This window comes from Tamandua tetradactyla, chromosome 2 (assembly GCF_023851605.1).
Source record: "Tamandua tetradactyla isolate mTamTet1 chromosome 2, mTamTet1.pri, whole genome shotgun sequence".
Classification (NCBI taxonomy): Eukaryota; Metazoa; Chordata; class Mammalia; order Pilosa; family Myrmecophagidae; genus Tamandua; species Tamandua tetradactyla.
The window spans coordinates 169694028-169713776 of NC_135328.1; the positions used below are offsets into that span (position 1 = coordinate 169694028).

Below are 19749 nucleotides of genomic sequence, written 5' to 3' on the forward strand. Positions count from 1 at the left end.
CTTCTACACTCCTCTCCATACCTCTCTCTCCTGTCTTTTTGTATCTGCCTCTAGTTCTCCCTTTGGTATTTCTTGTAGAGCTTGTGTCTTGGTCACAAATTCTCTCATTGATTTTTTTGTCTGAAAGTGTTTTAATTTCTCCCTCATTTTTGAAGGACAATTTTGCTGGATATAGAATTCTTGGTTGACAGTTTTTCTCTTTTAGTAATTTAAATATATCCTCCCACTGTCTTCTCACCTCCATGGTTTCTGCTGAAAAATTGACACATAGTCTTATTGGCCTTCCCTTGCATGTGATGGATTGCTTTTCTCTTGCTGCTTTCAAGATTCTCTCTTTCTCTTTGACCTCTGACATTCTGATCAGTAAGTGTCTTGGAGTACGTCTATTTGGATCTATTCTCTTTGGGGTATAGCTGCACTTCTTGGATCTGTAATTTTAAGTCTTTCATAAGCGTTGGGAAATTTTCAGTGATAATATCCTCTATTAGTTTTTCTCCTCCTTGTCCCTTCTCTTCTCATTCTGGGACACCCACAACACGTATATTTGTGCACGTCATATTGTCATTCTGTTCCCTGAGTCCCTGCTCATATTTTTCCATTTTTTCCCTATATTTTCTTTTGCTTGTTGGATTTCCAATGTTTCATCCTCCAGTTCACTAAACTGGTCTTCTGGCTCTTGAAATCTAACATTGTGGGTTTCCATTGTTTTTTTTTTTTCATCTCTTCTACTGTGCCTTTCATTCCCATAAGTTCTGTGATTTGTTTTCTCAGACTTTCAATTTATTCTTTTTCTTCATTTCTTGCCTTCCTTATATCCTCCAATTCATTTATTTGATTTTTGATGAGGTTTTCCATGTCTGTTCGTACATTCTGAATTGTTTAAACTCCTGTATCTCATTTGAATTGTTGGTTTGTTCCTTTGACTGGGCCAGTGTGATTTGTTATTTTTTGCTGATGTTTAGGCATTTAATTACCTTAATTAGTTTATTCTAGAGATTGTTTTCACTTCTTTTACCTAGAGTTTTCTTGCTGGATGAATTTGTTGTCTGTCTGTTCTTTGACATTCAGTTCAGCTTTTTCTGGACCACTAGCTTAGGTTTTGTTTAACAGAGGAGAATTTTTCAGTTCTTGTTGTCTTGTTTCTGTATGGTGCCTTTTTCACCCCACCCTAGGGAGGGTCTACTTAGGTATTATAGACCCCAGTCAAATTTTCCCAGACCAAACTGGCCTACTGTCAGGAGGAAAGAGTCACCTGCATCAGTTTCCCTGAGTGTAAGACCCAGCAGGTTGAAAGACTTTCCTGTGAAGTCTCTCGGCTGTTTTTCTTATCCTGCCCAGTATGTGGCGCTTTGTCTGCCTGCAGATCCCACCAGCATAAGCTGATGCGGTACTTTTAACTTTGGCAGACTCTCCCTGCTGGGGGCATGGTGGAGACAGAGGAGAGATTGTAGCTGGTTTTAATGTCTTCAAATTACCAAGCCCTGTGGTCTGACTTCCTTGAGGGAGGGATTCCACCTGAGTTGGGCCTCACCCTTTGTGCTGTTCTGAATCTGTGGAAGACCCCCAAAAAGCCATGCCCTTTGATCTTCATTCAATACTGCTGGGTGGGAGCATTTTGATTGTTTCTATGAAGATGTGACCCACCCAATTTTGGGTGGTAACTTTTGATTAGATGATTTCCATGCAGGTGTGTCTCCACCCACTGAAGGTGGAGTTGCTTGCTGGAATCCTTTAAAAGAGGAAACATTTTGGAGAGAGTCCCTTTTGGTAGAGTCACATGAAAGCCAGCAGACACTGTCATGTTTGCCATGTGCCCTTCCAGCTGAGAGAAACGTTGAACGTCGTCGGCCTTCTTGAACCAAGGTATCTTTCCCTGGATGCCTTAAATTGGACATTTCTAAAGACTTGTTTTAATTGGGACATTTCTCAGCCTTAGAACTGTAAACTAGCAACTTATTAAATTCCCCTTGTTAAAACCCATTCCATTTCTGGTATATTGCATTCCGGCAGCTAGCAAACTAGAACACCCCTCCCCTGGGGAACGTCTCAAACAAGCTTGTTTCTGCCTATAGCTTCGGCAGCTGCAACCTGAGAAGTCCTGCCATTGTATACAAAAGCCGTCAAGTCTTTGTAGAAACACAGCCACAAAAACCTCTGTTTCTCTTTTTTTTTTTTTTCTTTTTCCGTCAGCCCTGCCCCCTTGGCACCAGGGCGAAAATCAGTGACCCTCCACTTTGACCAGGTTCACCTGAGCTGGGGGCCTATTTTTAATAGTCAGAATTTGAGAATTAATTCCACACTTGAAACTTAGTTGCGCTCAGCCCCTGCTGCTGGTAAACTTTCTTTCCTTTTCCCTCTGGGAAGCAGCCTGTTGGGGGCAGGGCACTGGCCACCACGGCTTGGGGAACTCATGGTTCAGGGGTGCTCGCACCAGTCCAGCTGGTCCAGACTGGGTACACTGTGTGTCTGGTCACTGGCATGGCTCTAGGAGTTGTTCTGTACTGTTTCTGGTTATTTAGTAGCTGTTCCAGAGGATGAACTAAATCCCACACCTTGCTAATCCGCCATCTTGGCTGTGTGTCTCGAAATTCAATCTTTTTATTGCCTGGTCTTCTTTTCCATAAACTGAACTATTTTTCAAAATGAATATATATATATACATATGTATATATATATATAGCTCCATATATAGTAATTTGTATTTCTCATATCAAATGTGGAATTTACACTTTGTTTTTCAAAGCCCTAATAGCCACCTTTAAATTCAACTGAAATATCTATGTGACAACAGCATTCTTTTGTTTCAAATCACATTTATCAATCCTTAAATCACCTCGAAAGGAACAATTTCCAAGCACTAATCAATAGTTCTCTTATTTCAAGAAATAATTTTATTTCTAAATATTAGTATAACTATACTTCAAGCAATCAAAAGAATGTACCCATTCCCTTGGAGTTCTTTGTAATACAAGGAAGTGCAGTTAAGCATGAGCTCTTTGAGAGATGTCATGCATGCCCTCAGTTTAAAGCATCAGTGAGATTTAGCATCTAACTTCAGAAAGCTCAAAAGGCAGTATATTGCTCCTGATGTCTCAAAAACTGGGATTTAGAGAAGACAAAACTGAGTTTAAACTTGGGTCCAGCCACTTATCAGCTATGTGATCTTAGGAACGATACTTATACCCTCATTGCCTTTTAGTAAAGTTGGGAACAACAGTATGAACCTTATAGAATTGTAGTAAAAAAAGAAATAAAATACTGCACATAAAGCAGTGAATCCACTGCCTAGTCTGTATTAAATGTTCAATAAATAAACTAGGCTTAAATCCCCTCTTTGTAAATAATTCCATATAACTTTATTTATAGCTAGTAAAATTACTTTGCTCACAGATGAATACAACTTAAAAAAAAGCTTCCCAATTAATTAGAACATAAAGTATCTGAACAATGAGATAACATTCTTTAGTTGGAAAAAAACATACAAGAAAATTGCTGAAGACTATAAAAACACCAATGAAGTTTCTATTTTCCCTGGAAACATACTGGTTGAGAAACTTTTTTTTACTTATTTTACAAATATAAACGTTACTTGCCATGAGGCATGCAATGATGTGAATGAACATGTGGGATATAAGGTGAGACAAAATAAGCCAGAAACAAAAGACCAAGAATGGTATGGTTAACTTTAGAAAATGCTTATAAGAATAGAGGGGCCTAGATTGTAAGCTTTTAGAGCAGACACATTAAGTCCAGTGGTGATTATTACTTCTGGATTTTGAGAGACTGTTTTATATATATAACCTGATATCTAGAAATAAGAACGAAGCCAAACAGGTTGGGGTTAAAGTAATTAAGAACATAGGGGTAAGGAAGACAGTGTCTATATTATAGAACCACACATACTCTTTGAGACCAATGGAAGAAAAGTTTATTTGGTCTGGAACTGAATTTTTTTGTAGTGCATAATCTAATATAACCTATCTGTACAGCTTATTTGAAAAATTGAAACTCAGGGAGCACAGAAAAAGGAAGAGGTCCTTTAATCCCATATAGATTACTGTAATGCCTGGAAACATCCTAGAGTATGTTAAGCAGATAATTAAAAAGTATTGGCAAAGTCACTTGAGAGAGGGGAAAAAGAATATGGAACTATTAAACCTTACCATCAGGGAATCCCTTGATACTATGTCAAGCTTTAGAGACAACCAAATCAATAGGCCATGCTATCAATCATGAGGCTTTCGCTTGTGAAGCTTATGCAGGTAGCGGAGAAACTTAAACTACCTATAAGCATGCCTAAGAGTTACTTCTGGAGGAACTCTTTTGTTGCTCAGATGTGGCCTCATTCTCTCTAAGCCCTACTCTGCAAGTGAAATCACTGCCCTCCCCCATACGTGGGACATGACATCCAGGGGTGAAAGTCTCCCTGACATGTGGGAGAGGACTCCCAGGGATGAATCCAGACCTGGCACCATGGGATCAACAATTACATCCTGACCAAAAGGGGTAAAAGAAGTATAAATAATAAAGTATTAGTGGCAGAGAGTGTTCAAATAGAGTTGAGAGGCTACTATGGAGGGTGCTCTTACGCAAGCTTCAGGTAGACCTTGCTACCTATCATTACCTGCCAACCCCCAACCAGGACCATTCCAGTCAATCCTAACGAACACCTAGGGCAAAATATAAGATTCCACGAGGGTTCCAGGCACTAGAGTAACTTTCCAGAAACCTACAACCTCCAGATGGGTTCCTGGTCCAAATAAGTCCTGAAACCTAGCCCAGCCTCTCCAGAACATCAGATAGTTCCATCCCCCTACCCCATATTAGTGACAGACCCTTCCAATATGAATAATTTAGAATCACCATAGCCCCAACACACCTAAACAGAGGTATGGAAAGATCAAAGGTGATACTGGAGTTATACATAGAAGGTAGGACTTAACAAATGAATATGAATGCTGAATCATTAAATTAATATCTCTTTTAGTCTCCAATACTTTAGAGCAGCTAGAAGTAATATCTAACATTGTGAAACTGTAACCCATGTCAAAGTCTGAAACGTGTTCTACAACTAATTGTGGTACTGTGCTTTGTAATTTATAACTTTTTTGTACATATGTTATTTTTCACAAAAAAAGAAGGGAAAAAAGTCTATTGTGATGATAAAAAAGTATTTTAGCCCTCTAGCCTCCTACATTCTGGAGTAGCTAGAAGGAAAAATATGAGAGGATCCTATGGTAGCCCATGACAAACTCTGGGGTGTGTCCTGTAACAACTTGTTGAAGAGTGCTTTGAAAATTATTGCTTTGTATGTATGTTATACTATACAATAAAAAAATTAAAAAAAAATACACTTTTAAATGCACCTAAAATGGTAAAAAAAAAAAAAAAAAAAGTGACTTGCTTCAGAAACACTAAAGATTATAAGCAGTGTAATTTTTGTGGCCATCAGAAATAATGTTAAGCTACTACAATCTGAAACAGTCACTGGGACATTGATCAAGCATTTTCCATATGACATGCAATATTAGGCAATGATACCTCCCCCCAAAATACACAAATTAACAAAATGCTTTCTCATATGCACAAAATTTGACTGAATGCTATTCATTCCCAAAACACTTACACTGTATTTATCATGTGTTTATAAATGTTCTAAGATATATTTGTGCATTTTCTTTGAAAGACTACATTTTTTTAAATCCTTGTTTTTTTTTCCCCTCTCCCATATTTATCTGTACTTTTTCCTCTAAATACTTGTAGGGAAGGGGATGGATATGAGATGGTAGTTAATAGGGGGTAGACACATTCTCACAATGAGATAAATTTCATAGTAAAAAATTAAAGGGCACGACATGAAAAGATGCTCAACATCATTAGCCATCAGGAAAATGCAAACAACCACAATGAGATTCCATTTCATATCCACAGAATGGGTATAGTAAAAAAGACAGATGATAGTAAGTGATGGCAAGGAAGCAAATCTGAAGCCCCATACACTACTGGTGAATTGTAAATGGTATATAGCTGCTGTGAAAAACAGGTTTGGTGGATCCTCAAAATATTAACACAGAATTACCATATGATACAGCAATTCCACTCCTAGATATAACCAAGAAAAATGAAAACACATAGCCACACAAAAACCTCTACACAAATGCTCATAGCAGCATTATTAAAAAATAGCTAAAAAGTGGAAATAACCCAAATGTCCATCAGTTGATGAATGAATAAATATATTGTGTATATCCATATAATGAAATGTTATTTAGCAATATAAAGGAATGAAGTATTGATATATGCTACAACATACGAAAACATGTTAAGTGAAATAAGCCAGTACTGCACTAAACATGATTTATAGTGAAATAAGCCACATATTGTACAGTTCCATTTAAATGAACAATGTCCAGAATAGACAAACCTATACTCAAAGTATGGTTGGCTAGGGGTGAGGTGGGGGCAGGGAGTGGGGAGTGGGTAATGACTGATAATGGATGTGGGATTTTGGAGGCAGTAAGAAAAATGTTCCAAAATTGGGGTGATAACACATTTCTTTGAACCTACTAAATAGCACTGAATCATACACTTCAAATGGGCAAAATGTATGGTACTTGAATTGTATCTCAATAGAGCTGCTGAAATATCTGAACAAATCACTAACTGTTTTGAATTTGAAATCATATTTCAAGAGAGACAGCAAAATTAAAAAAAAAAAACCTCAAACTAAGAGATTTTACCAGTCAGAGATCTTCACTAAAAAAAAATTAATAAAAGGATGTATTTTAGCAAAAGAAGCAAAACCAAAAGGAAACACAGAATACTAAAAATAATGGTGAGTACAAATATGAACAAAATATGATGGCAAATGTAATGAAAAATTGAATATAAATAAAAACTTTATTTTTTTCTTTTACAAAAGGTAAAACAAACTAAAGACAACAATAGTAAGACTGATGAGGATATTAAATGAGTATGCTCAAGATGTTTGTCACATTTGGGAGGACAGAAATACTGTGTGGAAGATGGAATTCTAAGGTGACCTTCCAGATTCCCACCTCCTGGTACACATTCTTTGTACAGTTCCCTTCCCTTCAGTGGAGGCAGCACCTGTGAATATGATTGGGTGTTACTCCCTTGATTACATTACTAATCTGCTGGTTTTGAGTTAATTAAAAAGGAGATTATCTGGGTGGACCTGACCTAATCACATCGGTCCTTTAAATCTAGGTCTAGAGGTCAGAGACATAGGAAGCCAGAGATTCAAAGCAGAGAGGCACACTCATACTGTGCTGTAAGAAAGCAAACAACTACACTGTAAACTATGTGTGGCTTCTATGGAGCAAAGAGCAATCTCCAGCCAACAGCTATCAAGAAAATGAGGGCTGCATGGAAATTAATTCTGTTCAATGTAAATAAGCTTGGAAGAAGATCCCAAGCTCCAAATGAGAACCACAATGCACCTGATACTTTGATTGCAGTCTCAAGGCACCCAGAGCAGAAGATGGATCATGATACACAGAAATTGTGAGATAATAAGTTTGGGTTTTTTGTTTTTTTTTTAATTGACAAACGAAAAACAGCATACAAACATGAACATTCTTAACACACAAACATTCCATATATGGTGTACAATCAATGGCTCACAATTATCATCACATAGTAGTACATTCATCACCATGATCATTTTTTAGAACATCTGCATCATTCCATGGAAAGAAATAAAAAGAAAAAAGAAAAAAACTCATGCATACTATACCCATTACCTATCCCTCTCAAATCACCACTAGTTGTGATTTGGTATGTAGCAAAAGAGAACTAACACATGCTGAATAACTTAACTCTGTTATGATTATATAAATTTTGTTGTCTGAAGGAACAAGTAGTAAGCTATGATTATGCTTTCTTCTACCAGGTAACAGTGTCATGATCCTTAAAGAAAATATTCTTAAGTCAAGGTCAATGGATTCTCTCACAATTTTGATTTCAGCTTTTGTAAAATAGTAACAATCACATCAGGTAAAGTACTAAAATTTATAATCTTCTCAAACCATGGCAAGTTTTAACTTGCTGATAATATCAAAGTCCAATGTTATGCTTCCAAATTTAAGACTATTATTTTGTATCTGAGTTTAAATCTTTTTATCAACTATAAAGGGTACAGTTCCAAACAGACTAAGTCATAAAGCATTCTCACCTGCTAGGGCATCCCGATAAAGCTGAACAAAATGATTAAAGATATCCTTCGGCAAACACTTTTCATCTGGTAGACACTGCAGAAGAATGACTATTTCAGACTGTCCCACTGCATGCATTCCCTTGGTTGTGAAACACCAGCACTTCCTGTTGACATCTACAGATGGAATAAAAAATATAAAGACATTCCTCTTGATCCTTACTCTTAAAAAGATGCATAGAAATCTGTTATAATACAGCAAAGAAAGATCATACTGAGTCTGTATAATTTAACTGTAAACTGTCACTGCATTGATCCAAAGAATTACTATAGAAAATAAAACATACCAAAGCCAACAGTTCTAAGGATTAAAAAAAATACTTAGAAGATTCCTACAACTCAACAACAAAAAGACAAATAACCCACTTAAAAAATGTACAAAGGACTTAAACAGACATTGCTCTAAAGAAAAACAATTGAAAGGAAGTTAAATAAGTAATAATGAAAACAATGCATATCCAATTTTGACTCCTACTAGTCAAAGGTGTAAGTATTAAAGGAAACAACATTCTATTAATAATAAAATGAATAAAATCAAACCATGAATCCTCGGATATAAAAAAATCACCACATAAGTAGTCAAAGATAATTTCCAGTTCTTGACATTTTTCTCGTTTGTACCCCAACACAATAGAATTCCCAAAGGGAGTGAAAAAGGATTCAAATAGAATTATGAATACTACTACATAAATAAAAACTAACATAAGATATGAGATACCTTTCTTTCACTTTGGGAAATGTTATTTTATGTAACTAAACAGGAGTATCCATTCCAAACATATTAAGATGGTGCACATGTCCTAAAAAGGTTAGCTATTTTCTAAGCATAATTTATAATCTATACATGGTAAACTGAAATTTCAAACAAATTATTTTTAAATATGATCTTGGAAGGAAAGGTGGCAAGCATTAACAAATTGCCAAATGTAAAAGGGATGATTAGCAAGTAAACCAGAAACATGCATTTGATCAATGTAGAACCTCTAAGGAAGTGGTATATAGGTGTTTCTAGTTTCCAAGGTGAACTGAAAACAAGTACAGAGTGGGAACTGGAGGACTGTTCCCCAGGGCTTCTTTTCTTCCCTCCAAAACTCCACAAATGAACACTCATCCAGGATAAATATGTACTCATTTTCCAATATCACCTTGGAAAGTAGAATCAACATTCTAGGTTACTGTCCCCCTTTTCATTCTGATGCCCAAGAAGGTAGCACTAAGAATTTAGAAGTTTTGTCTGCATTTTAACTTACAGTATACTGACGTTTCACTATTTGTTAGTTAACTAACACTATTGACAAATAAGGTTTTGCATCATGACAAGGTTTTTAATTAAAACCTAGCATGTAAATTGTTTCACCCCCATGGATAACTTACTCACCAGTAGTTATTCTGGTGGTGAGATATGACTGAACATACCCATCCAGATGGACCTAGCTTAGATCAGTTCAAGTTTTATTTGGCTTCCCTCCATGGAGAATTCACTTACCTCACCCCCGTGGCTAAAAGCAAGAGCTTCAAGTAATCCTATAATTGTCCTATGGGATATATTATTTTATATAAACTAATTCTTTTCAGTAAGATTTGGAACTATATAAAAATACATGTATATAATGAATTTAAAAGATTTATTTTATATCTATGACTCAGTAAAGTTATTTCATTTTAATTTTAAAAAACAAATTTCAGGTGCACAGGTGGTTCAGTGGTAGAATGCTCGCCTTCCATGTGGGAGACCTGGGCTCGATTCCTGGACCATGCATCCCCCAAAAATAATGAAAGAAAAATAAATAAATTTCTGACTTACAATTTACAATTTTAACCATTGCCAACAAATTTGCATTTAAAACAAATACAAGTGGATCTGGGCCACCATCTTCCAATTGCTGCATTACTGAAATCTGTGATGGTCTCTCTTCCACAGCATAGTCTGTAAAGGAACAAAATAATGTAATAGATTGGTTAAAAGGAGAAATTAAGAAAGAAATCAAATGGAGGGATGGGCTTATAATTCCCAGGAAAGAGACATACATTTGATTTATAAATAGGTTTGTACCTTCTGTCCAAGTGTCATATTATTAGTGCCCCCTTTCACTCTCAAAAGTGACCCAGTTTGAAGAGAAAAAAAAAAAAACAAAAAAGAAAGAAAGAAAAAGTGACCCGGTTTGGATAATACTATGGTTATCCTATCTAGAGACTACCCACTCACCAAAATGGTTTGTACCACAGTTTAAAAACAAACCTTTATATAAAAAAACCTTTTACTTAACTAAAATTCCCCCAACTATCATAACAAGATTTTTATCACATAATCTAAGAGTAACATTTAAAATAATCCATGATATACCAGAATTTGTTAATATTAATCATGTCTGGAAAGCAGGTCTAGTGGTTAGAGTATGGGGAAGCCTTACTTTTTGCTCTATATCCGTTTGGACCATTTGAGATTTTTTACCATTAAAAAATTAACATTTAAAAAATGCACCCAGAAAATAAACTATAAGAGTCACAGGTAACAGGTTTCATGGAATAATTCTTCTAAGTATAATTCTAGAGTTCAGGATATGTATCACCAAAATCACTGGTGAACCACATATCATGTTCTGAACACAGGCAAGTTGAAATTTCACTTATGTAATCTGAACATTATAGATATATAATATTCGGCCACCTTATTTTGAATGATAGTGGCCCTTTCCTCTTTAAGTGAAAATCATGTGTCACATCATGTGGAATCTTAAGACATGGGAAAGGAATTGACCATCTGAAAAGTGCATTTCATTTGGCTTGTCTTCATGTAATGTAATTCTATTACATCCAACATATTTTTGGATGTAACAGAAAATCTCTACCCTGTCTAAGAAAATATTGATTGGAAAGAGAAATATTAAGTGACTTAAAAAATTGTTAATGACGTTACCCCGCTGGAATACAAAATTGCAAAGTTCTGGTTAAGAGAAAATAATGTGGTGTAATTAAGTACATTTAGATAACTAATTTTTCTTTCTTGGTAGAGGAGGTAGTAACAATTAAATTTAATGGACATGACTTTTTACGAAAATGAAATCCTGCAATCTATTTATTTAACAATAGAGTTAAAATAGAAAAAACTAAAACGGCAAATTGGGGTAGTTGCTTTTATTGCTAGTTATTACTCCAACAGTATCTACTTCCCTTAATTAGATGGCAACACCTGAGATATAAAACCAATTTAATTACTTCTTAATCAAGATGTATTAAAATAACCAGAATTTAAAACCTAAGTAGAAATTTTACTAACAAAATTTATTTATGGGGCTCTGGTAAAGGAGCAAAGGCATTATGCAACCAAAAAAAAGCTTAACTTTCTGTGAAAGTTCATTGTTGACCTATCTGGGAACCAGGCTATCTGGTTTTGATAGTTCATTGTATTCAACTGATACATGTTGAGAGCTAATATGGCCCCAGCATGTGCTGGAAGCAGAAGACACAAAGACCAAATAAGACTGAAGGAGTTCATGATCTAAGCGGAAGAATAAGACCTATAGATAATCTAAATTACAATGAAAAAAGTCTATGTACTGTTTAAGAATTGCTATGAGAATAAATATGAGGAAGCAAAACACTGCAAATTAGGTAGCGGTTAAGTAAAGACTCAGAGGAGAGTTATAATAAGATGGATTTTGAAAGGTTGAGGAATTCTTCAGGGAACCTAGAGTATAAAAGGGTATTCAAGGCAGAAGAAAGGAAGAAATGAAAAATATTAATTACATATCCTACTATGGACCAGAAGCTTTCTTGCTATGTGTTTTCGGGTATGATATCCTATTTAATACTCACAATGATAGGTAGGTAAACACCTAATTTTTTTAAACAGATGAGGAAATAGAGTCAGAGTGGATAAATGACTTGTCCAGTGGATGATACAACTAGAATTAAGTGGTACTAGGATTAAAACTTAGGTTTGCCCACAAAGGATAGGTCAAGCCTACTTAAAATTAGGCCTAAGAGTCACCCCCAAGAGAACCTCTATTTTTGCTCAGATATGGCCTCTCTTTCCAGCCAACACAACAAGCAAACTCCCCACCCTCCCCCTGTCTACGTGGGACATGACTCCCAGAGGTGTGGACCTTCCTGGCAATGTGGGACAGAAATCCTAGAATGAGCTGAGACTCAGCATCAAGGGATTGAGAAAACCCCTGGAATGAGCTGAGACTCAGCATCAAGGGATTGAGAAAACCTTCTCGACCAAGAGGGGGGAAGAGTGAAATGAGACAAAATAAAGTGTCCATGGCTGAGAGATTCCAAACAGAGTTGAGAGGTTATCCTGGAGGTAATTCTTACGCATTAAACAGATATCACCTTGTTAGTCAAGATGTAATAGAGAGGCTGGAGGGAACTGCCTGAAAATGTAGAGCTGTGTTCCAGTAGCCATGTTTCTTGAAGATGATTGTATAATGATATAGCTTTCACAGTGTGACTGTGTGATTGTGAAAACCTAGTGTCTGATGCTCCTTTTATCTACCTTATCAACAGACGAGTAAAACATACGGAATAAAAATAAATAATAGGGGGAACAAATGTTAAAATAAATTTAGATTGAAATGCTAGTGATCAATGAAGGGGATGGGTAAGGGGTATGGTATGTATGAATTTTTTTCTGTTTTCTTTTTATTTCTTTTTCTGAATAGATGCAAATGTTCCAAGAAATTATCATGATGATGAATATGCACTGTGATATTGTGAATTACTGATTATATACGTAGAACGGAACGATCAAAAGTTAAGAATGTTTGCGTCTGTTTGGTGTTTATTGGTACTTTTTTTAAAAATTTAAAAATTAATAAAAAAAAAGTGGGGGGGAATTTTAGATTGCATCTATGTTACTAGAATAAAAATGTTCTGGGGTGGGCCACGGTGGCTCAGCAGGCAGAATTCTCGCCTGCCATGCCGGAGAACCAGGTTTGATTCTCAGTGCCTACCTGTGCAAATAAAAAAAAGAGTTTTCTGTAGCTGCTTGTTGAAGTGTGCTTTGAAAATTATTGCTTTTTTCTTTGTATATATGTTATGTTTTATAACAAAACAAGGTAAAAAAAACTATAAGCAGTTATAATATTAGATAAATTCCTGAAACAAAAAATTTGAAAAAAAAATTCATAGGAGTATATAACACTAACAGTAAACCTTATTATAAACTGCGGCCTATAGCTAACAGTACAATTATAATAGAATTGTCTCATCAATTGTAACAAACTTACCACACTAATGCAAAGTATTAATACAAGGGAAAACTGTGTATGTGAGAGAGGGTTACATAAGAACTCTATATTTTCTGCCTGATTTTCCTGTAATTCCACAACGTCTCTAAATTAAAAAAAGAACAAAACTTTAAAAACCATAAAGAACAATAAAATATTTTATTAAATTATAATCAGAAAAAAATAAATAAAAACTTAGGTTTGTCCAATTCTAAAGCCCATTCTCTTAACTATTTCATAGCAAAAAAAAATCATGCAAGTATGAAAAGTGAACATTCAGAAAACTACAATAATCTATAGTACTCCTGTAAGATACTTGGGTATTGGCTGGCAATATGGTTAGGAAAACAGAATGAAATCAGGTTAGGAAGGATCTATATGTCAAAATAAGTAATTTATCTTGAAAGTATTGGGAATCCATTGAATATTTCTAAGGAAGAATAATAAATAATATATGATTCTACTGAGGTTTAAAAAAGATAATTGTCAACAGGATGGAAGCTAAAATAAGGGAAAGACTGAATGCAAGGAGACCAAGTATAAGACTAGGACAAAAGTAAGGAGTGATTATTAATAAATCATTTCCTGAAAATGTACTGACTGAATGCTAGTCCAGACATATCTTTAATGAATGTCCATATAAAGTTAAAACATCCTTTTGATTGGATAGTGTTTTTACTTACCAAAATGTCCTAAAAATATTCTTTTAACAAAAAATTACTATTTAAGTTCAGTGCTCTCCACTTCATACATATGTACCTTTCTGAATGTATATTTAATACTTAAAAGTTAAATTAATATAGGGCAGGCCACGGTGGCTCAGCAGGGAAGAATGCTTGCCTGCCATGCCAGGGGACCCGGGTTCAATTCCCAGTGCCTGCCCATGTAAAAAAAAAAAAAAAGAGTTAAATTAATATTCTAACCTATCAGGTTGGGCCAATTGTAGAACCACAAGCAACTTTTCAGAGGATGATATGCATTTAAACATAAAAAAATGCCAATAAACTATACTTATATTTAAAGCAAGAATATTAAATCCTTCCAAAGAATTAAAATGACTAAAAGTCTACTCTAAAACAATCAATAGCAGTAATTGTTTTCACGGCAAATTGGGGTAGTTGCTTTTATTGCTAGTTATCACGCCAACAGTATCTACTCCTCTTACTTAGAAGGCAACATTTGACATATATAACTAACCCTGTTTAAATACATAAGCCCAGATACCTCCTTTTACGCCAGTGGAGATAAGAATGGGAGGAAGTCCATCTTCAGGAATGAGGTTCATTGCACTTCCAACAGGACTTCCAACCTGAGTTATACTCGCAGAGAACAGAGAAATATCCATCTAGGGAAAGCAAATCATAAAGTGAGCCTTATAGAGAGTTCAAGCCTTTGGCAAAATACAGTTAAGATTAATTACTAAATGGGAATTAAAGTGAAAATTAGAAATTCATACTTTTTGAAAGATAGCACAAGACATTCATTAACCATGGTTTCACAAAGGCACAGGTTTATACTATGAAAATGTTTCAAATGTATATTTTCTAGCATCAAACCATGGTAATGAGGAAAGAGCTTTATAATCTGGATTAGATTGTTTACCATAAAAAAATATTATTTTAAAAAAACTGCAGAAGCAACAGACAACAAAATTTCAACATTACCTCAAAATTCCTGAAGTAATGTCTTTGGATCTACTTTTAAAAACTCATTTACATTTCTATTTAAAATTAACTTTGATAAAATAGAGATTAAATTAGGTCATCATTTTCCATTTACTATGCAAGGAAATAGATGTCCCTCTCTATATTCTCCATAACTTAAGAAATGGAAACTTTTAAAAGTTAAAAGAAAAGTAATTCAAAACTGTATTTAACATGTATAAGAATGTTCACAGCAATTTTACTCACAATAACCAAAAAATGGAAATAATACAAATGTTCATTAGCAGGAAAACAGATAAATTGTGTTATACATATATAATGGAACACTGCACAGTAATAAAAAATAAACTTTTGATACATGCAGCAGCATGGGAAAATCTCAAAAATATTATGTTGAGCTTAAAGCCAGTCACAAATCATTATATGCTACTTATTTCCATTTATATGAAATTCAAGAGTAAGCAAAACCAATCTGTGGTGATAGAATTCAGAATAGAGTTTGTTAGTGTGGGAAAGGGTAGGTAGGTTATTAAGTGACAAAGGGGAGGAGTAATGGAAATGTTCTGTATCTTTACCTGGTTGGTAATTATTTGTGTGTATGTGTATACATACATAAAAATTCATCAAGTTGTTCCCTAAAGACTAACACCATGTAAAGCACTTTGCTATATGTATTTTTATAACTTAATGAGTTAAGAAAATTTTCAAACAGCATTGCCATATTTTTGTCTATACTACTGATAATTTAGGACTACAAGTCTTTTAGTGGGTTTTTCTTAAATTTTTGCAATTGTTTTCAGTGTAGCATCATATAAGAGGAAATTTGAAAATTTTATTGCCAAATCATTATAAACTGATTTGAAGATCTAGTACAGGAAATAATCTGGCTAACTTGCTATTTTATTTTAATTTGTTTTTTGTTTTTTGTTTTTTTTGCATGGGCAGGTACCAAGAATCAAACCCGGGCTTCCAGCATGGCAGGGGAGAACTCTGCCTGCTGAGCCACCGCGGCTGGTCCTAACTTGCTATTTTAAAGGATACATAAATCCCCATTTTTATGAAGGGGTCATCTGATAGCTAAATACCTTCTGTGTAAAAGAAGTCACTTCATTTACTGAGTACCTATTAGGACATAAAGATGATAAAAATATATTCCAGTGTGCCTTTAATGAGTTTATGCTGAACAGTGAGAGCCAAAAAATAAACCAAGCAACTTGGTATAGCATCTTTTAAAAATTGATTTTATGGGTGGGCAATGGTGGTGCAGTGGCAGAGTTCTCACCTGCCATACCAGAGACTCAGGTTCAATTCCCGGTGCCTGCCCAAGCAAAAAAAAAAAAAGATGAGCTGAGCTTTGTTTCCCTATAACATTCCTTCATTAGAGCCTTCTCATTTTATTAAAAAGTATTTATGTTTTAAGAACCTATCAGCATGCACATGTGGTTCAGTGGTAGAATGCTCATCTTCCACATGGGAGAACTGAGTTCAATTTCTGGTCTATGTACCCCAAAAAAAGAACCTATCAAAAATAGAAACTAAATGCAATTGTGATTTTTGATGGGATCTTGATTTAAATAAACCAATTTATAAATTAATTTAACAATGCCAATATGTATTGTGTGTGTATAAATGAAAGCTATAAAGAACATTGGGACAATTGGAAAAATCTGCATAAGGACTATATAATAGATAATAGCATTGCACAATAAATTTTCTCATGTGATAATTATGTTGTGGTTAAGAGAATAACTTGTTCTGAGGAGACACAGGCTTAAATATTAAGTGGTAAAATGCAAATAATTCTCAAATGGTTTAACAAAAAATTATATATATTGGTGTGTGTGTTTGTATGCATGAAGGGTAAATTAATGTGGCACAATCATAATGCCTGGTGTATGCAGGTGAAGAGTATGGATGTTGATTGTACTATTCTTACTTTTCTGAGAGTTTGAACTTATTTCCAAATAGAGAGATCATACAATATTTGTCCTTTTGTACCTGCCTTATTTTACTTAACGTGTTGTCTTCAAGGATAATCCATGCACTACGCTTATAACTTTTCTGAGAGTTTGAACTTTTTTCCAAAAAAAAAGAGTTTTGCAGAAAAAAAGATATTTTTTGAGAAAGTCCCTGTGCAGACACAAAGAAGGATAGTACATCGTTCTGGCTCTCACCCTCTGCAGCCACAGAAAAAACCTAAAAAAATAGGCTTACAGATATTTGAAGGCAGATATTCAGATTCAACAAATTCTTCTTTCCTTCAAAATGAAGCCCTTTAGTTCCCCCAACTGTTCCTCATATGATGTCTAATACCACCTCATCAAACAGAAAACTTAGCTCAGTATGTTAGTAAATCTAATATTTTTTATTTCCTTTTTGAGAAATTGTAAGCTCACAGAAAAATTATGCAGAAAGTACAGAGTTCCCAAACATTCCCCCTCACATACATAGTTTTCCCTATTATTAACTAATTCGTTTGGTACTTTTCTTACAATTGATGAAACAATATTATTATGATTATACTATAATTATATTATTATAAAGTAGTCCATACTTTAATTTAGGGTTCACTGCTTATGTTGTACAGTTCTACAGCTTTTTAAAAACATTTTTATTCTGGTAAGATATATACAACCAAAAATTTTCCATTTTAATGACATTCAAATATACATTCAGTGCTGTTAAATACATTCAGTGTTGCGCTACCATTGCCACTATCCATTACCAAAATGTTTCCATCACCCTAAACAGAAACACTGTACCAATTAAGCATTAACTCCCCATTCCCTATCCCCATATCAGGCTTTAGTAATCTGTATTCTAGTTTCTGACTCTGTGAATTTACATATTATTATTTCATAAGTGAGATCATACAATATTTACCCTTTTGTACCTGCATTATTTTACTCAACATGTTGTCTTCAAGGATAATCTATTTTGCAGCACGTATCAAAACTTCATTTTTTATGGCTGAATAATATTCCATTCTATGTATATACCACAATTTTTTTCCCACTCATCTGTTGATAAGACACTTAGGCTATTTCCATCTTTTGGCAATTGTGTACAATGCCACTATGAACATCAATGTAAAAATATCTGTTCTAGTCCCTCCTTTAAATTCTTTTGGGTATATTCCTAGAATTAGGATTATTGAGTTATATGATATTCTATACATAATTTTCTGAGGAATTGCCCAACTGTTTTCCACAGTGGGAGCACCATTTTACATTCCCACCAACAATGAGTGAATGTTCCTATTTCTCCAAGTTCTCTTCAACACTTGTTATTTTCCATAAAAAAAAATAAAAAAACAGTAGCCATTCTAGTGGATGTGAAATGGTATCTCATTGTGATTTTGATGAATGGCTAACGGCTCTCTCTGTCTTGGCTTTTTCTAAGTTGAGGCACCCTTCTGTGGGGACCCTGTAGGTTTGGGATACGATTTAGTACAGTCACGTTTCTAATCAACATGGCTAGAATGCACACATCATAAATACATGATAAGGTATTTCATCTTATTTAGAACCATTTACAAATACACTTGAGCAATATCCAAATCTCATTTAGATCATACACGTCACATTCTGGTTGTGACATGTTTTTGAGCATCTTTTCATGTGTTTATTGGTCATTCGTTATTTTCTTTGGAAAAATGTCTATTCAAACCCTTTGCCCATTTTTAAAATTGGGTTGTTTGTATTTTGTTGTTGACTTGCAGGATTTCCTTATATATTCTGAATATTAAAACCTTATTGGATATGTGTCTTCCTCAGCCATTCATAATGCCCCACCCTTCCCCCACCATAGTTCTCCAGAGAGGCTACTACAGAACCTATGGGAAATTATTTGAAAGCCAATGTTATCAAGAGGCCAGGGTTCCCTCTAGCTTGACCTCTAGCTACAGTGGTACCTGATCTCACCTGAAAATAACCTTCACAAGAACCTGAATAATTTGCAAATATACAGTAAAACAAGGCAGCTGATGGTATACATGTAAGGAATAATAGTGGGTACAGAGGAAGGAGAGGCAGGAGTTGAAGAAAGCATTGGCATCTTCCTTTTCCAAAAACCAGAAATAGTTATGGTTTTTTAAATTCATTGTTTAGCATGCTTTTCTTTTCTAAAAAAAAAAAGCAAATATTAGTGGTTATGTTATACTTCAATGAAAGTTGTCTATTTGTTTGCTTTAAGACAAAAAAAATCCAAGTGCTAGATGGAGTATATAAACTCTTTATTAAAGGATGAGTAATCTTTAATAATAAAACTTACAGCAAAATGAGGATGTTGATGGAGAACTACAAAGCATAGGACACTTCTCAGAGTACAAGGAAAGGTAAGACATTGAAGACACTAATTAGATGCAAAGCAGTCAGGTTTAGGGCTTATGGAAGAAGGAATGCAAAAGTTGGGAGAGAGACCCAGAATGTGATATGTATGATCTAAATGAGATTTGGATATTGCTCAAGTGTATTTGTAAACAGTTCTAAATAAGATGAAATACCTTATCATGTATTTATGATGTGTGCATTCTAGCCATGTTAATTAGAAACTTGACTGTCCTAAATTGTATCCCAAACCTACAGGGTCCCCACAGAAGGTGCCTCAACTTATA

At 34.7% G+C, this 19749-nt stretch overlaps 1 protein-coding gene across 2 annotated transcripts in view; it reads right to left on the bottom strand.

Annotated features, from left to right (window-relative positions):
* Nucleotides 1-19749, bottom strand: part of ZFYVE9 (zinc finger FYVE-type containing 9) — a 270755-nt gene that overhangs the window by 71992 nt on the left and 179014 nt on the right. For both annotated transcript variants that reach the window (XM_077149656.1, XM_077149655.1), the window contains 3 exons: nt 14695-14815; nt 10041-10163; nt 8198-8353 (listed from right to left, as the gene is read on the bottom strand). In XM_077149656.1, the coding sequence (XP_077005771.1) occupies nt 8198-8353; nt 10041-10163; nt 14695-14815 (400 nt within the window). The remainder of the gene's footprint in view (nt 1-8197; nt 8354-10040; nt 10164-14694; nt 14816-19749) is intronic.